This window comes from Pan paniscus, chromosome X, assembly GCF_029289425.2.
Source record: "Pan paniscus chromosome X, NHGRI_mPanPan1-v2.0_pri, whole genome shotgun sequence".
Lineage (NCBI taxonomy): Eukaryota > Metazoa > Chordata > Mammalia > Primates > Hominidae > Pan > Pan paniscus.
Genome location: NC_073272.2, coordinates 153,428,637 through 153,446,876, shown reverse-complemented (window position 1 = coordinate 153,446,876; position 18,240 = coordinate 153,428,637). Strand labels below are relative to the sequence as shown.

At 53.5% G+C, this 18,240-nt stretch overlaps 1 protein-coding gene across 2 annotated transcripts; it reads left to right on the top strand.

The window, feature by feature from the left end:
* Positions 1-4,108: 4,108 nt before the first annotated feature.
* On the top strand, positions 4,109-10,873 carry LOC112438438 (paraneoplastic antigen Ma6E). Of its 2 annotated transcripts, XM_055106362.1 has the most exons (2): positions 4,109-5,331; positions 7,647-10,873. In XM_055106362.1, the coding sequence occupies exon 2, from the start codon at positions 7,718-7,720 to the stop codon at positions 9,605-9,607; it is 1,890 nt and encodes a 629-aa protein (XP_054962337.1). In that variant the 5' UTR covers positions 4,109-5,331; positions 7,647-7,717; the 3' UTR covers positions 9,608-10,873. The 2 variants fall into 2 exon arrangements, with proteins under 2 accessions (XP_054962337.1, XP_054962336.1); XM_055106361.1 differs by lacking the exon at positions 4,109-5,331 and having other exon boundaries at positions 6,041-10,867.
* Positions 10,874-18,240: the final 7,367 nt, after the last annotated feature.

Genomic DNA, 18,240 nt, shown 5'->3' with positions numbered 1-18,240 from the left:
GGCCTCCGCAGCATTGGTGCGTGGCATCCCCAACCCTGCAGTCACACCGACCTTTCAGCCCAGTACTCTCCATGTCCCTTCCAGCTCCAGGACCTTTGCACATGCAATTCTCTCACCTGATGGGGAGCTTCCCTCCCAAAAGAGGAGTGGAAAATGTCTGGGCTTTCCCAGCTTCCCTTGTAGCTATGGCATGGGCACCTAACCCAGGCTCTACCAATCAGATACACCCACTACCCACTGAGTGTGAGGCCCGAGGTACGCCTGTGGGATACCCTCTAGCTGGTTTTCCCTGGGCTTCCATCAGCCAGTCTGTTCCTGTTATGTGCAACTGAGAACCCTGAGGGACTAGCTCTCCGCCGATGCCGTCGAATCTCCCGCTGCTTTAAATGCTCCCCTCCCCGGGCTCAGGATGCCACTGGCCCTTGGTTTGCTTCTCAGAACTTGAGCAGCTCTCTGCAGAGTCCTTTTTTGACTCTTCTTACTTCATCTTTCCTCTAAGATTGGTGTCTGTTCACGGTTATGAATATTTAGAGGCTTCATATTACTTGCGGGATTGATGGCCCACCAGGCAATGCCTCCCTGGGTGACTTTTGGTGCCATTTACTAAGACAATGCTGCTCAGAAGAGTAGGCTTGGAGGAAATCTCACCGGCCACTGTAGACTGCTGGGCATTAAGGGGATATTAGAGTATTAGTTATCTATTGTTACATAACAAATTACTCCCAATGGCTTAGCTGAGGGGTTCTGGGTTAGGGTCACTCATGAGGCAACAGTGAAACTTTCATCCAGGGCAGCAGCCTCTGAGACTTAATTGGGGCTGAGGGATCCACTTCCAGGCTTACTCACGTGGCTACGTGGCTGTTGGCAAGTAGCTCAGTTCCTCAGCACGTGGGCCTCTCCATAGGGCTGCTCATAGCAGGGCTTCCTGCAAAACAGTGATCTATTTTGGGGGGTGAGGGAGAGAGAGTGAGAGAGGCAGGGGGATCTATGTGTGTGTGGGGAGACAGAGTGAAGGGTGGGGAAAGGGAGAGGGAGGGAGGAAAGGGCGGGGGAGGAAAGGAGAAAGGGGAAACAAGTGCAAGAAGGTAAGAGAGAGCACCCAAGACACACGCTGCCTTCTCTGAGAAGCCACGCTTGCCAGTTACAGCCCACAGATTCTGCTGAACTCTTTGTTACTAAGTCTAGACTCCACTCAAAGGGAGAGGGATCCAGCTACACCTCTTGAAAGGGGAGTATCACAGAGTTTGTGGACATATTCTTCAAATTCTCTTTTTAGTCACCTATGATAACTGCATCAGGTCCCATGAATGAGAGGATGGGTTGGAGAGGCGACAACACTTGAAGCAAAGTGGGGGTTAGAGCCTTAGTTATCTATCATTACATAACAAATTACTCCTGGTGGCTTAGCTGGGAGGTTCCGGCTTAGGGTCACTCACAAGGCGACAGCGAAACTGTCATCCGGGGCATCTTGTTAAAACTTGCCATAGTGTTGGCCCCAGGGATCTTGTTAAAACTTAAGTCAGGTTCTGCCTTCGGCAATGGTGGAGTCACTCCTATCAGACCAACCCTCCCACAGATGACATCTATGAAACCAGGATGAAATACTAACAACAAAACCTTCTGATGGCATGAGGGACTAAGCAGTAGAGGCAGAAACCATAGGGGGTTAACACCTCGAAGAAGAGACCGGCACTAGGTGAGTTTCTTACATGTGAGCATGGGCCACAGAGGACACCATGCTGGGTGACCAAAACTCAAAGACTCAGAGAGTAGACTTTGGGATGGCCACGGGAGAGGGAAAGCATGAGGGGTATCACCTGGGAGCAGAGAAGCACCATGTGGAGGAGCCCCGTATTTGGCCTGTACACTCGGCCCAAATCTCTGGCTGACCCCAGGGCTATTAATACACAAGGCAGAGTCCAAGAAAAGAACTGAGCAGAGGTTTCAGCTGATGCCCAATACCGTGGAAATGGAGTCTGGAGATTGCAGTTGATACCCAATACAGGGGAGACTTAGTGTGAGTTTAGCTAGTTTAGTTGTCTACTAGGACAACAAACCACCACCGCCACCACCACCACCACCACAACAACAATAACAAACAATGACTCATCTTCGGAGAAATATAACAGAAACCAAGAAGCCAAAGCTACTAGAACTCATTATGGACAGTGTCTAGGATATAATGCTAGATTACTACAAGAAACAAGAATTGTCCTGATACTCAAGGAAAAAAGCATTCAAGAGAATCCAACCCCTGAGATGACCCTAGTAATTCACAATATTAAAAAAATATATATTCTTAAGGAGATAAAGCACACTTCTGCCTGTAATCCCAGCACTTAGGGAGGCTGAGGTGGGTGGATTGCTTGAGCCTAGGAGTTTGAGGCCAGCCTGGGCAATATGGTGAAACTCTGTCTCTACAAAACATACAAAAAATTTAGCTGGGCATTGTGACATGCACCTGTAGTCCCAGCTACTTGGGAGGCTGAGGTGGGAGGATTGCTTGAGCCTAGGAGGTGGAGGTTGCAATGAGCCATAATCACACCATTGCACTCCAGCCTAGGCAACAGAGTGACACTGTGTAAAAAAAAAAAAAAAAAAGAAGCATGCTTTTAATACTTTATTAATTTATTTATTTTGAGGCAGAGTTTTGCTCTGTTACTCAGGCTGGAGTGCAGTGGTGTGATCATGGCTCACTGCAACCTCCACCTCCCAGGCTCAAGCAATCCTCCCATCTCAGCCTCCCAGGTAGCTGGGATTACAGGCATATGCCACCACATCCAGCTAATTTTTGTATTTTTTTGTAGAGATGGGGTTTCTCCATGTTGCCCAGGCTGATTTCAAACTCCTGACCTCAAGCAATCTGCTCACTTCAGCCTCCCAAAGTGCTGGGATTACAGGTGTGAGCCACCATGCCCAGCCACCTAACATTTTTTTTAAACCCATCTCACTGCTCACTGATTATGAATTTTTTCAAATAGGAAATTTCAGAAGAGAAATAGAAACTATAGATGTTCCTTGACTTACTGTGGTTAAGTCCTGACAAACCAGTAGTAAGTCAAAAATATGGTAATTTGAAAATGCATTTAATGTCCCGATAAACCCAGATGCTCCTTGACTTAGGTTGGGGTGATGTCCCAGTAAAGCCAGTGTAAAGTTGAAAAATCATAAGTCAAACCGTCATAAATCAAGGACTGTGTAAGTTGTAAGTGTAAGTAAAGAACCAAGGATAAGTTCTGAACTGAAAAACAACATCGAAAGTAAAATCTTCACTGGATGATCTTAATAACATTGTAGATGACAGGTGAGTTGCAAACTTACAGATAAATAGAAATAATCTTTTCTGAAAAACCAAGAGGAAAAAATGAAAAGGGCGCCTCAGTGAGCTGTGGGACAATATATAGAGGTCTAATGAATGTGTATATGGACTCCTAGGAGAGAAGGGAGAGCATGGGGAAGAAAAACTACTCGAAGAAATAATGACTGAAATTTCCAAAATTTGGAGATAGACATAATTTACAGATTCAAGGAGCTCAGTGAATTCCAAGGAAGATAAATACAAAGAAAAAACACGTGTAGGCACATTGCAGTCAAAGTACCGAAAACAAAGAGTAATGAGTGAATTGTGAAAACAGTAAAATGCAACTCGAAGAAGAAGAGAACATTCACAAGTTCTACTGAATTCTCATCAGAAGTAATGGAAACCAAGAGAGAATGGAACAGGATCTTTAAAGTGGTGAGAGAGAAGAAACAATCCTTTCAACTCAGAACTCTGTATCTATATCCAGGGAAAATACTCCTCAAGAATGAAGGTGAAATAAGGATGTTTCGAGATACATGAAAGCTAAGAGAATTCATCAACTGACTTGCATTAAAATAAATGCTACAGAAAGACTTTCGATCTTAAGGAAAAGAAGGAAATCTCGATCTTTGGGTAGAAATGAATAACAAAATATGTGGGTAAATATCAAGGAATATTTATTTTATCTTTATAAGTTATTTATAATACACATGACAGTTTAAGGTAAAATTATAAATAATGTATTGTAGGGTTTATAACATGTAGATATATATATGACAACTATAGCATAAAGGACGGGGTGCAGGGGGCAGTAATCTGTATAATGAAAATGGTCTTAAATTTAGGTGATGTGGTACAATGTAAACTGTAAGTAGAGAGTGAAAAGTAAAGGATATATATAGGAATCCCTAGAGCAACCACTAGAAAACAATGCAAAATGTTATTGCTGAAAAGGTAAAATAAAAGGTAATGATACAAGGATCAATTAATCAGGAACACATCGAATTCATACATATGTTTGCACCCAATAACAGAGCTTCAGAGCTTCAAAATACATAAAACAAAAGTTGACAGAATAAAGACAGAAATCGGCATCTTCACAATTATAATTGGAGATTTTAACACTCCTGCCCCAGTCATTGTTACTGCTAGAAAAGGGATCAATAAAAACATAGGGCATGTAATCCCAGCACTTTGGGAGGCCGAGGCGGGCGGATCACAAGGTCAAGAGATGGAGACCATCCTGGTCAACATGGTGAAACCCCGTCTCTACTAAAAATACCAAAATTAGCTGGGTGTGGTAGTGCGCACCTGTAGTCCCAGCTACTCGGGAGGCTGAGGCAGGAGAATCGCTTGTACCCGGGAGGCGGAGGTTGCAGTGAGCCGAAATTGCGCCACTGCAGCCTGGCAACAGAGCGAGTCTCAAAAAAAAAAAAAAAAAAAATCCAGCCTGGCGACAGAGCAAGACTCAGTCTAAAAAAACAAAAACAAAAACAAAACAAAACAAAAACCAAATAAACAAAAAACAAAACAAAACAAAACATAGGATCTCTTTATGACATTATCAAGCACATTGGAAAGGAAACAGTGGAAAAAATTGGACCGATTTACCGCAATGAACTTTCGCTTTGCAAATGTACTCCACCGATCCTCGTGGGCAGGCCTTTCCATTGGCGGAGGGTCAATCGGTGTGCCTGCCGCTTCTGGGCTTCGAGCCTTTCCACCTTTTGATTCACGTGTAGTCGTCATGGTAACAACAGTGCATTCCCACGTGCTCCTCTCTTGTGCTCTCCCTATCCAATCATTTGCCTTGCATAGCGACACCAGTCTGGAACTTTCTTTCGGAACTCCCTGTGGCTTCCGGGAGGACCAGGGGTTTCTGGGAGCCCGGGTGACTGTTGGCGCCAAGTGCCTCAGAGAGCCACACGCTTCCACGCTGCGGAGCTGAGGTGATCTCTTCAGACCCTTCGGAGAGACCCAGATATCTGACTTCCCACTGAGAGACCCGGAATTGCCCAGAGTTTGAGAAAGTGAGTAGACCGTGGGGGTTTGCCAGGACCCAGGCCCGGGAGGTGTTGCCGGAGCTCAGGATGGCGGCCCAGGAGGTTCCCGGGGTGTGGGGGGGGCAGGCGGTGTGGCAGGCCGTGAGGAGCCGGCTGCGGAGCTGGGGGGCGGCGGTCCCACCTGGCCCGGTTTAGGTGCGGCGTGGCTGTCACGGTGGGCTTCCCGCCAAGGAAGGCCCCCTCGGGAGGGCAGTTGGAAGGAGGGCTGAGGGGAGGGGTTCCTCAGTGCGGGGTGGCCAGAGGAGGACCCCTGGGTCCCTGGGCGGAGAGGGTCGCCAAGCACGCGGGGTAGAGGAGGCAAGAGGGAGGGTGACTTGCCCAGTGCTGGGATGAGGGGGTGTCGAGGGCTTCCGGCTGTGGGGCTGGGGGTCGGGAGGGGGCTCCCTGGCGTGGGAGGGCAAGGGGGCTGCGCAGCGCCACGTGGGAGAGCAGGCTGGCGGGCTCCAAGCGTGGGGCGGGACGGAGGGCGGCCCAGCCTGGGTCTGAGGCGTGAGAGGGGACGGCCCCTGGCGGGTGCCGTGGTCAGGTCCTAGGGCTGGGTGGGTGAGGGCAGAGGTGATTCCTAAGCCTGGTGGAGGGCCGACCAGAGCGGAGGGTGCCCTGCCTCTGTGGGCTATGGGGGCTCCTGACTTGGGGGTGGAGGGCGGGATTGTCGGGCCCCTGGCTGTGGGGAGGCCACAGAGGGAGGCTCATGTCTAAGCACGTGGGACGCCCTGCTGCCCGGGGCTAGACTGGAGTGCTGCCAGCTGGGCGTAGGGGGCGCCCAGTGTGGAAGGGCACGTTGGGGGCAGGAAGGGACTGTCCCCCGTGTGCGGTGGGGGATGGGCTGGAAGGAGGGCCAATGCCTAAGGGTGCACGGGGTGCGGAGCCGGAGGCTGCCTGGCGGCCAGTGGTACAGGCGACGGTGAGCGCCCCCTGGAGGCTGTCGGCGTGGCAGTGCCGTGAGGAGCCTGGCCCCCTACAGGTGGAATTGGAAAGGCTTCAGGTCGCCTCTTCGTGGGGAATGGCGACAGGAGTTGCAGTGGTTGGAGGGGGCAGACCTTGGCCTCTGTAGAAAATACGGATTCATGACAAGGGCAAATTGTACATTCACTTAGATAGACCATATGTCGAGCCATTTAAAAATCTTCAGAAACTGAAAAGGATCGCACGTTTTCATAAGTTCTCTGATCACAGTGGAATTTTATTTGAAATTAATAACAATAACATATGTCTAGATATTTTGAAATCCATGGGTCAAAGATGAAATCACCAAGGAACTTACAAGATATTTCAAACTGCACAAAACATTCAACTTACCCAAATTACTAGCCATTTGGAAGGAAGGAAGTGGTCAGAGGAAAATTTCTTGCTTTCAGTGCTCATAACAGAAAAAAAAAACATAAAATCAATGGCCGAACAGTCCATTTAAAGAAGCTCGAAAAAGAGCAAAAGTAAACACAGAATGAGTCAAATAAAGAAATAACAGAGATAAAAAGGACAATCAGTAAACCCCGATATTAGGCTTTTTAAAGAGTACCAAAATTAATGAACCCTAGCAAGACTAATTAAGATGAGAGGGGGCTAGGCACAGTGGTTTATGCCTGTAATCCCAGCACTTTGAGAGGCTGAGGCGGGAGGATTGCCTGAGCCCAGGAGTTCAAGGCCAGCCTAGGCGACATAGTGAGACCCCCTTCTCTACAAAAAGTACAAAAAAATTAACCACGTGTGTTAGCATGTGCCGGTAGTCCCAGCTACTCAGGAGGCTGAGGTGGGAGGATCGCTTGAGCTCAGGGGGTCGAGGCTGCACTGAGCCGAGATCGAGCTGCTGCACTCCAGCCTGGGTGACAGAGTGAGACCCTGTCTCAAAAAACAAACAAACAAACAAAAAACAACACACACACACACACACAACACACAAGAGAGAATGAACACTAATCAATATCAGGAATGAAGGACAGGATATTACTACAGATCATATAGACATTAAAAAGATAAAGAGGGAATATTGTGAACAAGTTTTTATCAAAAGTTTTGAAAACTGAGATAAGCTTCCCAATTCCTTTGTGGGGGGGAAAAAAGTAACTTACTACAAATGGCACCAAGTAACATAGAAAATGTGACTAGCCCTGTATCTTGCAAATAAATTTAATTTTGCCATCAAAATTTCACTAAAATCAAAGCGACAAAACAAGGAGGCAGAGGAACTCCAGCCCTGCCCCCTCACCCCCACACACGTAGGGGCAGATGAGTGGTGGGAGTGAGTGTTTGGCACAAACAAGCTTCTCTCTTTGCACTCACAGGCTGTGTCAGAGACTGCAACAGTCAGCACACCTTCCTGTCTGATCAGGCTCCCTCCCTCAAGTCCTCTGCGATGGCTCTGGCGATGCTTCGGGACTGGTGCAGGTGGATGGGTGCGAACGCAGAGCGCTCCCTGCTCATCCTGGGTATCCCTGATGACTGCAAGGAACATGAGTTCCAGGAGGCCGTGCGGGCTGCCCTGTCGCCCCTGGGCAGGTACCGAGTACTCACCAAGCACTTCAGAAAGGAGCTCGGGGCCAAGGCAGCCTTGGTGGAGTTCACTGAGTATTTAAACCGAAGCTTGATTCCCCATCAAATACCAGGCAATGGGGGGCCCTGGAAAGTGATCTTCCTGCCCCAAGTACCTGTTATTGAGTTTCAGGATATGCCCAGTTTTCCTGCACAGCCCCAGGGTCAAGCAGTAGCAAAAGCTGCAGGTGAGGGAGGAGGCGCAGGTGAGGCAGGAGGTGTAGGTGAGGCAGGAGCAGCAGGTGAGGCAGGAGGCACAGGTGAGGCAGGAGCAACAGGTGAGGCAGGAGCAGCAGGTGAGGCAGGAGGCGCAGGTGAGGCAGGAGGTGTAGGTGAGGCAGGAGCAGCAGCTGAGGCAGGAGGCGCAGGTGAGGCAGGAGGTGTAGGTGAGGCAGGAGCAGCAGGTGAGGCAGGAGGCGCAGGTGAGGCAGGAGGTATAGGTGAGGCAGGAGCAGCAGGTGAGGCAGGAGGCGCAGGTGAGGCAGGAGGTGTAGGTGAGGCAGGAGCAGCAGGTGAGGGAGGAGCAGCAGGTGAGGCAGGAGGCGCAGGTGAGGGAAGAGCAGCAGGTGAGGCAGGAGCAGCAGGTGAGGCAGGAGCTGTGGGTGAGGCAGGAGCTGCAGGTGAGGCAGGAGCTGTGGGTGAAGCAGGAGGGACAAATGTAACAAAAGCCTGGGTCCAGCCTTGGCGCTGCACCCTACAGGCTGTGCTGGAAAACAGGGCCTACCGGGAATTGAGACCCTTTTCCGGGAGGGAGCAGCCAGGCTGCGAGGAAGAGTCCTTTGAGAGCTGGGTGGAGCAGGCCAAGGATATGCTGCAGCTGTGGTGCCACGCGTCGGAAAGGGAGAAGAAGAGGTGGCTGCTGGAGAGCTTGGGCGGCCCGGCCCTGGAAGTCGTGAGCGGCCTCCTGGAGGAAGATACCAACTTGTCCGCGCTGGACTGCCTGGCGGCGCTGGGGCAGGTATTTAGGAACCAGGACACTCGAATGACTTCGAGGCTGAAGTTCCTGACTTGTACGCAGGGGCCCCAGGAGGGGCTGTTTGCCTTCGTGGTGCGCCTGGAAGGCCTGCTGCAGAGGGCTGTGGAGAAGGGGGCCGTCTGCCCAGCCTTGGCCAATTACCTGCGACTACAGCAGGTGCTGTCTCGGGCCCGCCCCAGCGAGGCACTCCAGGATACCCTGAGAGGGATGCAGCTGGAGAAGAGGCCACCTGGCTTCCTGGGGCTGCTCCGGCTCATCCGGGAGATGGAGGCATGGGCAGCCTTCCCAGCGAGGAGCCAGCAGGGTGTGGCCTGGGGAGCAGCCCCAGTGGAGAGTGAAGACCCAGCTGCTGCCCAGGCCTCCCCAGCCCAGGGGAATGCCAGCGAGGCTGGTCCTGGAGCAGAAGATGCTGCCAAGGCCGCTTCTGCCACCAAAGAGGCTGCAAGGGGAGCCCCTGCCGCTGGGGAAGGTGAAAGTGCCCCTGCAGGCCCCGAAGGCCTAGGTCAGGCAAGGCCCATAGAGGTCCCCTGGGGCTCCTCCCCAGCCCGGATGAGCAGTGCTGTCTGGGTGTTCCCAAGAGGTCTTAGCTGGGGTCCAGAGGGCCTCATCCAGGTGAGAGGCCAGGAAGCCAGGAAACCCCCACTGGAGGGGCTCCAGACCATCTTGGAGGAGCCCGAAAACGAGGATGAGGATGGGGCCGGGGACGAGGGCCAGCCCAAGTCCTCCCACGGCAAATAGGCTCCTAGGGCCCCGGGGTCTCCTCTCCTCTCAGGCAGCAGCGCCTTGGAGGCAGACAGAGGCCAGGCCAGGGCCAGTCCCTCACCCCACATTCAGGAGTAAGGGCCCCCCACCTCCCCCAAGGGGCTCTGGCCACCACCCCCATTCCTTCCCTGTGACCCAGATGACCACGTTTGATACAAAATGGGGTGGGGAGAGGCGCCCCCCCGCTCCCTTGCACCCAGCACACCCAGCCCCAGCCCCAAACCCTGCCGCCACGGGGGGCTGGCCTGGAGGGAGCCCTGAGTGGGCAGCTGTGGCCTGGGTGGGGGCACCTGAAGATGTCTGCCCCTAACCCAGGCCGTGAGTTGGGAGAGACAGGGGGAAAGAGGCCCTCTCAAGGTTGCCAGCTGCCTGGGTCTCTCAAGAGGGGTCAGCCCACTTGCCATCTCCGGGGCAGGCTGCCCTCTGTTCCGGGAAGCTCACCCTCACCTGTGTGACCCACGCGCCCAGCAGACGCCCACCCACTGCTAGCCATCATTTCTGCGAAAAGTCATGTACTGTGCCCCCATGCAGGCGGCCACCTCTGGGCCCGGGGCACGTGCTGTGAGCTTCCTGCGAGCCCAGGCTCTGCTTGCTGCTGTCCTGCATCGTGAGCACCACCTCTGCTTTCCTGGCGTAGATCTAGGCCAGGGGCTGCTTGTTCTCGTGGAGCTGCGTGTGTTCTTCTCTGAGCAGCTTCTCCCCGGAGACCCCCAGCGCAGTCCCAGGAGATGGCGGGAAGGAGGCACCAGGGCACGGCGGACGCTCACCCCGTGACCACGATGGTGACCCTGACTGCGGGAAGAAGAACCGGACCCGGGGCACAGCGGGGCTGCGTGAGGATCCACAAGAACTATGCTTTGGCGTTTCACCCCTGTTGTTACTTGTGACTCAGCTTCTTCAGCCTGCTGGGGTGTTCCCTGGTCTTTCCCAGTGTTCTGTGACTGTCCTGTGAAGGCCATAGGGATGGGCTGAGGAGGGGGCTCCCTGAAGCCAGTGGACACTGCCAGAGTCCACTGTCCTGGCAAAAGGCAGACCCTGGGGCCCTCGGGAAGGGGGGAGGTGGCAGCGGGGGCAGCAGCGGGAGGGGGAGCAGATGACGCGCCTTGCCAGGAACCCCAGGAGGAGGGGGCCCGGGACCTGTGGCCTGTGGTGGCTGTTTACAGTTTCTCTCTGTATTGTGGTTTCCTTCTCTTCAATAGTTTCAGTATATGTTTCTCTTCAATAAATTTCATTCCATGTTCCAGCCGGTCTCGCCTCTGCTGTGGGAAACTAGGGGAGGGGGATTGGCTGGGGATGGGGTGGGCATGGAGGAGAGGAAAAATATTCCTGCCCAGCACCCCTGGGGGACATCTCCAAAAAGAGTGTAAGTGAGAGCACTTTGACCAGCATGTGAGGGCACGACAAGGGCTTTTCTTATATTTTATAGGTGAATTGTCAAGTTTTGGGGTTTCATTCGTCCTTAGATTGGTGTTGTCCTGTTCCCTGCAGCTTTTAAAAATGTGTGGGAATGATGCTGGTTGTTTACTCGATTCGGGGGAAAGTGCCACTGGCATTCCGTCCTCAGGGTTCAGGACTTCTGAACATGGGTCACGTGTTTCTGAGGCCATGCAAGAAAGATCAGTCCTGCCCACAAGGTCAATAGCATCCACAATGAGAAAGCCAGTATTAGAGTTACAGGGGTTTCCTAAAACCCCCAAATGTTTTAAAACTTGAGATATCCTAAAACTTGAAAATGTCACTATGGAACAATAATGAGCAACTTCAAATCTCTAGAGCCTAGTGGGGCTTCCGGGAGGATGGGTGCAAACATTCATCCGATCTCCACCTGAGACGGGAGATGTGCTATCCAGGAAGAGGAGAGGCAAGGCAGGCGCAGAATGAAGTGGGGACCTGCAGGAGCCCGGGTGCTCTCCGAAGCGGTGACAGGCTGAGAGCTAGAGGCTGTGAGTGGGCAAAGACTGGCAGTCTGTTCAAAGAAAAACTTTAGACGAAATACATTTAATAAAGTTTGTTTGAGCATGAAAGGGTTCACAGATCAGGCAGCACTGGTGATGGGGAGTTCAGAGAGCTGTGCTGCAGCCGCGTAAAGAGCGGGAGGAGGAATGTGGAGGCAGAGAAAGGAGCTCCTGAATCGGCTGCAGTGAGGCGTTTGCCTCACTTGGGTGTGATACAGTGGGTGGTCCCTAGTTAGAGGTTAGATGGCAGTTTCTCCTTGGCCAAACTTGTGTTTTGCTTTACTGTTTACGTTGGGCTTAAGTTTGCTTGTGTAGGAATCCAGGGCATGGGAGCTGTCCCAGCCTTTTGGTCTAATTACATTTCTTTTTAACAAGGTCAAGGGCGTGGCACATAACCTGGCCCCCAGAAGGGCTGGAGCTTTGCATTTTTGTGCTGAAAATTGAGGAAATAGGGTGCAGAGGAAGAGACTGTTTGGGGTCCTGTGGGGATGGGGAGGAGTCAGGTTTAATTCTCAGGGCAGTAGGATGCTGTTGGCTGATTTAGGCCTCTCACAAGGAGCAGAAAATGCCAAGTCTGTATTCTCCCAGCTTCTCCTGCAGCGAGGGCTTTGGTGCATGACCTGGGCTCCACCAATCAAATGCACCCACTGCCCACTGAGTCTGAGGCCCAAGGTGGGAAGAAGCAGGGGCCACAGATTCAGTGGATCAGTGGTGGCTGCATTAGGCCACTCTCGCATGGCCATAAGGAAATATCTGAGACTGGGTAATTTATAAAGAAAAGAGGTTTAAATGCGGGCTGTACAGGAAGCATGGTACAAGCATTTGCTTCTGGGGAGGCCTCAGGAAGCTTTTACTCACGGTGGAAGGGGGAGAGGGAGCAGGCACTTCACATGGTGTAAACAGGAGCGAGCAAGCGAGCGTGCCAGACACACACACACACACAGAGACAGAGAGAGAGAGAGGCAGAGAGAGACAGAGAGTGCGCGAGAGAGTGAGCAGGGGAGGAGGTGCCACACACTTTTAACTGACCAGATCTTGTGAATTCGGAGCGAAACTTCACTCATCAGCAAGGGGATAGTCCAAGCCATTCATGAGGGAACTGTCCCCATGACCCAAACACCTCCCACCAGGCCCCACCTCCAACATTGGGGATTACAATTCCACATGAGATTTGGGCGGGGACAAATATCCAAACTATATGACCATGGTTCTTGTGGCAGCACCCTGAGTCCCACAGTGTCTGTGCCCACTCAGTTGTGGGTGGGAGCCACAGGGGAGCCCTCCCCTGCTCAGCACTCGGGGGATTTGGAACCTCGTTCCTCTCTGCAAAGCCTCCTAGCCCGGTTCTCCAGCCCTCCCCAGACCAATCATGGGATAGTGCCGTAGGCCTGGCAGTTCTTCTGGACCCGCTGTTGCTGGCTACCCAGAATGCAGCGGCCCTTCCTCTTAGTTCTCTTAGGGATTTTGAGAGAATCCCTCACTGTTTGCAATTTTGGTGGCAAGTAGGGCCCTGTCACACCATTAAACGCACAGGGACCAGCTCTTTTCTTTCTGCCTGGGCCCAGCTATGGGGTGGGCATGTGACTTGGGCTTGGCTAATCAAATGCCTTGTCCTGGGTCTCTGAATCTGAACCTGAGGTGCCTGGACAGGGGTGGCTGGAGGCCTGGACCCAGGTGGTGGCGGCAGCATGCTGGCTGGCCTGCCCCTGCTCTTGGCCTATGCTCTGGTTTTGGAATCCCTGGGGAAATTCCAGTGTTCCGAACCCGGTTCCTGGTCTCCTGCCCTTTCCATAAGCCCCTAGGAGCCAGATGAGTAGTCCTCACTGTGCCTGAGAGAGCCACAGGCTGTCCCGGTGCAAGCTGGTCACTGACTGGCACATGCTGCCCGCTCTCTTGGCCGCCATGTGGTCCTTTCGAGGCAGCTGCCTTCCCTCAACTCTGCTAAATCCTCAGCACCAGCTCAAAGTATCCCCTAGGTGGGAGCAGCTGGAGGGCAGGGGTGTGTCTTGCTCACCCCTGTGTTGGGCATGGCCAGACAGGGGCGGGGCGCAGCGGTTCCTCGGGGAGTTTTTGTAGGTGACTCTACTGGCTCAGGCTGACCCTATCCGAGCACATTCGCACTGACATTCGCAGCCCCTCCTGGGCAGTCCCACGTGACCAAGCCCCCAACTCTCTTCAAATGAAGAAGCTCCTCACACGTCCCAACTGGGGCCATCGTGCTCCATGAGCCCCAGAGAGTGGTCAGCCAGTGAGTAAGTCTGGGGGTGGCCTGCATGTAGCAACACAGCCAATGGTGAGTTCTCCGTTTTCAGGTCTGGGGCTCCACCCGTGCCCGAGTTCTCCGTTTCAGAGGAAAGAAAGCAACTCAACGTCTCTGGCTCCCTCCCACTTTCCTCTGCCACTGCCCTGGAAGGGCCATAGACACTCCATGGCCACCATGGACTGCAGAGCTGCTGCCCACCTGTGACCTGGTGGAGGCAGGGTGCCGGTGCTGAGGCCCTTTGGGTGGGCAGGTCTGGGGGAAGCTCTCGGAGCTGAAGGTGAGGGCCTTGGGGAGCCCCCAATCCAGTGTAAGCCCTGCTGGAGAAGGATTCCCAGCCCCAGTTAGAGTTGGGTCCTTCCCACAGACACTGCTGCCAGCTAGGTGGCACCAGTCAATGGGAAGGGGGCGTCTGGCAATGCTTCAGTGGTGGGGGTGGGGGTGTAGGAGTGGCTGTGCTGTGTGAGTGTGCATGGTGTGTGTGTGTGGTGTGCGAGTGTGCGTGGTGTGCATGGTGTGTGTGCATGGTGTGCGAGTGTGTGGTGTGCATGGTGTGTGTGGTGTGCATGGTGTGCATGGTGTGTGTGTGTGGTGTGTGAGTGTGCGTGGTGTGTGAGTGTGCATGGTGTGCGACTGTGTGGTGTGCATGGTGTGTGTGGTGTGCATGGTGTGCATGGTGTGTGAGTGTGTGGTGTGTGAGTGCATGTGGTGTGCATGGTGTGTGTGGTGTGTGAGTGTGTGTGGTGTGCATGGTGTGTGTGGTGTGCATGGTGTGTGTGGTGTGTGTGCATGGTGTGTGTGGTGTGTGTGTGGTGTGTGCGTGTGGTGTGCATGGTGTGTGTGGTGTGTGAGTGTGGTGTGCATGGTGTGTGTGGTGTGTGTGTGGTGTGTGCGTGTGGTGTGCATGGTGTGTGTGGTGTGTGAGTGTGTGTGGTGTGCATGGTGTGTGTGGTGTGTATGTGTGGTGTATGTGTGGTGTGTGAGTGTGTGTGGTGTAAATGGTGTGTGTGGTGTGTGAGTGTGCATGGTGTGCATGGTGTGCGTGGTGTGTGAGTGTGCATGGTGTGCATGGTGTGTGAGTGTGCGTGGTGTGCATGGTGTGTGGTGTGTGTGCATGGTGTGCATGGTGTGTGTGTGGTGTGCATGGTGTGTGTGGTGTGTGTGTGGTGTGCATGGTGTGTGTGGTGTGTGCATGGTGTGCATGGTGTGTGTGGTGTGTGTGTGTGGTGTGCATGGTGTGTGGTGTGTATGTGTGGTGTGTGTGGTGTGTGTGTGCGTGGTGTGCATGGTGTGTGTGGTGTGTGAGTGTGCATGGTGTGTGTGGTGTGTGAGTGTGCGTGGTGTGCATGGTGTGTGTGGTGTGTGAGTGTGCGTGGTGTGCATGGTGTGTGAGTGTGCATGGTGTGCATGGTGTGTGTGGTGTGTGAGTGTGCGTGGTGTGCATGGTGTGTGTGGTGTGTGAGTGTGCGTGGTGTGCATGGTGTGTGTGGTGTGTGAGTGTGCATGGTGTGCATGGTGTGTGTGGTGTGTGCGTGGTGTGCATGGTGTGTGTGGTGTGTGTGTGTGGTGTGCATGGTGTGTGTGGTGTGTGAGTGTATGTGGTGTATGAGTGTGTGTGGTATGCATGATGTGTGTGGTGTGTGTGTGTGGTGTGTGAGTGTGTGGTGTGTGAGTGTGCGTGCTTTGCAGTGTGTGTTGGGCAGGGTGGCTTTTCTCTCAGCTGGTCTCATCTTCTCTGACAGGAGCTGGAGACTTCCAGTGGCTTCCCTCTCGCCCACCAACCACAGCAAGGGCATGAGGGGCACCTCCAGCCCAGGGCGGCATGCCTCCCTTGCAAAGCTCAGCCAACTGGGGGGCACAGCAGGCTGGCTGCTGGGGGGTGCTGTGTCACCAATTCCCCACCCTGCTGCCCCTGCCCGAAGCTTCTGGGACATGAGTAAAACATCAGAAGCTTTGAGGGACAAAGTGAGAGCTTTCTCCACAGGCCTCGATGGCACCATTCACATTTCCTTCTCAGTCTCCATGCTGTGCCCTCCGTCTAGACTTGAGGTCCAAATGCATGTTGGCCTGGCCCCTTCCTGCACCCGCCTGCAGCCCCTGCACCCCACCCACCCTGTCCACCGCGAGTGTCAGGTCCCAGAGCTGACGCAGGCCAAGGGCCACAGCTTGGAGAGGGTAAAGCACCTTGCTGCACAGTGGACAGCCTCCCTCGAAGCCCAGTACACTCTGCCCGGCTCCTGTCTGTGGAGGGGGAGATGGTATTCAGCAGAGGGGCATTGGGTCCCCGCTGTGGAGAGACTGCTTGGTGAGTGACTTGGTGCCTGCTTCTTGGGGCATTCGGGAACTGGCCTCGAGCAGCTCCTCCAGAGGGGTTTGGTGTGGAAGCCTGAGTATTACTGAGAGGCCACCCTGGGCTTTGGGGTACAAGTCCACTGGAGAAGGGCTACAGAGACCCTCCTGGCAGCCATCTACCCAGGGAGCCAAAGATTTCTGGGTGAGCAGGGGCTCAGGGCTCAGGGCTCAGGGTGGCCAGGAAGGAAATGCTTGGTGAGCCGTGGCTGAGCCTGGCAGCCTCCTGTCACCTCACTGGGCACCTTGTAGGACCCAAAGCCCATGTCTCCGTGTCTTTTGAAGGTTTGGGGCTGGAGAAGCCGCCAAAGCCCTGCTCCCAGGCAGGACAGGCCCCAGAATCGTTGTGTAAGTGCACAGCTGTCTTGCTGGCTTTGCTCCCAATGGCCTGGGCATGGGCCGCTCCCCGCTCAGTGGCTCCCCAGGAACTCTGGATCCTCTTTGGGTAGGGGGGCATTAGGTTCGGCTGAGCAGTGCAGGTGGCACACCTGGCAAAGCAGGGTGTGGAGGCTTGGGGAACCTCTGAAGGAGAAGGCTGATGTCCCCAGCTGCACATACAGAGGGGCCAGCAAGGGTCAATTGTGCAGCATCCCCTGGGCTGCAGTGGCACAAGTCTTCTCAGAATGCCCTGTCCTTTATGGTCTCAGGTTAGGGTTGGGCACAGGAGAAATTTGCTTGAGATTTGGAAAGAAGAAATGAAGCCGAAGCTGTTTTTCCTTTAAACGCCCAGGAGGTTGTGGTAGGCCGGGAGCCATAGCAGACCCTCCGCCGCCTTCATCTGCTGCCCCCACCACACCCCTGCTTTCCACTTCTTCCGGCATGGGGTGGGCATGACTCTTGCTGGTCCCTGGTTGTGGAGGTTTGAGGTGCTCCACCTCGGCTCTGCGATGACTGTGATCCCACAGGTGGGAGTTCTTCTTGGGACTAAACCTTAACCAGCACACCACAGGCCTGGGCTGGAGTCAAGCTTGTTCCCAGAGCACCTTCATCCACTCTACCTGCAGGGCCCTCCTGCCCTGGCCTACCCGGCCTGGCCCCCTCTCCCAGCCTGGGACTCCTCACCCTCCCTGCTCTGCTCTGTCCTCCTGGGAGAGCAGTCCTCCTGAGAGATGCTTGCAGTCAGGGCACCCGCTCTCCTTGCCTGCGGACCTCACTGCCTTGGCCTTTCAGGAGTTACTCCAGGCCACATCCTCTTTAACGTCTTCCCAAGTGGATTGAAGGTCCTTGATCCAATGTCCCAGGTCACAGTTTAAGAAACAGTCCAGAGTTGCCTGAAAAGCCTCATCTTGCCAGCTGAGATAGGCTGGGTCTTCCTGGCCTGGAGTAGCCTTCAAGCAGGAGCTACAGATGCCCCCTCCCCAGTCCAGAGCTCCTGGAAGTTTGCCTCCCAGTGACTGACATAGTCTGGGAACAGATGGAGCTGAGCACTATATATTATATATGGGCATGGCCTATGATGTTATCTGCTTGCAAAAGATACAGACTAAAGAAACAACATTCCTTCATGGTCTTGGCACTTTTCTTTTTTAGTTATACAGAAAAATGATGGGCTGGCCTTGCTTCAAATACAACTTCAAAGAGAAAAATACCATTGAAAACTGCTACAACCTCAGACCACAAATTAGCCAGAGGCCCAGCCGCACATTGCTAAGTCTGGACAGGGAGTAGAGAACAAGCCGAGCCGAGCCGGCAATGCCTCCTCAGAACTGAGGCAGAAATCAGATCGCCCCCAAGCTAAGGGTCACTGTCCCCAAAGTAATAGAACACTTGAAAACAAATCTCTGACTAGATTAATGAAATTGAAGGCCACAGGCCACTGGTGTGGCAGAACATCCCGGTCAGATGATGCGGACGAGGGAGACGATGGGAAGATGCTGGTGAAATCCAGTGCCTTTGCAAACCAACGCGGGTTGTACACATACGATGGCAACAGCGACAACGGCAAAAACAATAGGTGGAAGGGAGAGCTAAGAGCAGATGAAAACCACAAGGAGGAATTACGAGAAAACGCAGAAAGCCCCCAGACAAAAAAAAAATGCTCCATA

What these genes read in the sequence shown, in the direction of transcription:
- LOC112438438 (XM_055106362.1), top strand. Translation starts at nt 7,718, where the DNA reads ATGGCTCTGGCGATGCTTCGGGACTGGTGCAGGTGGATGGGTGCGAAC.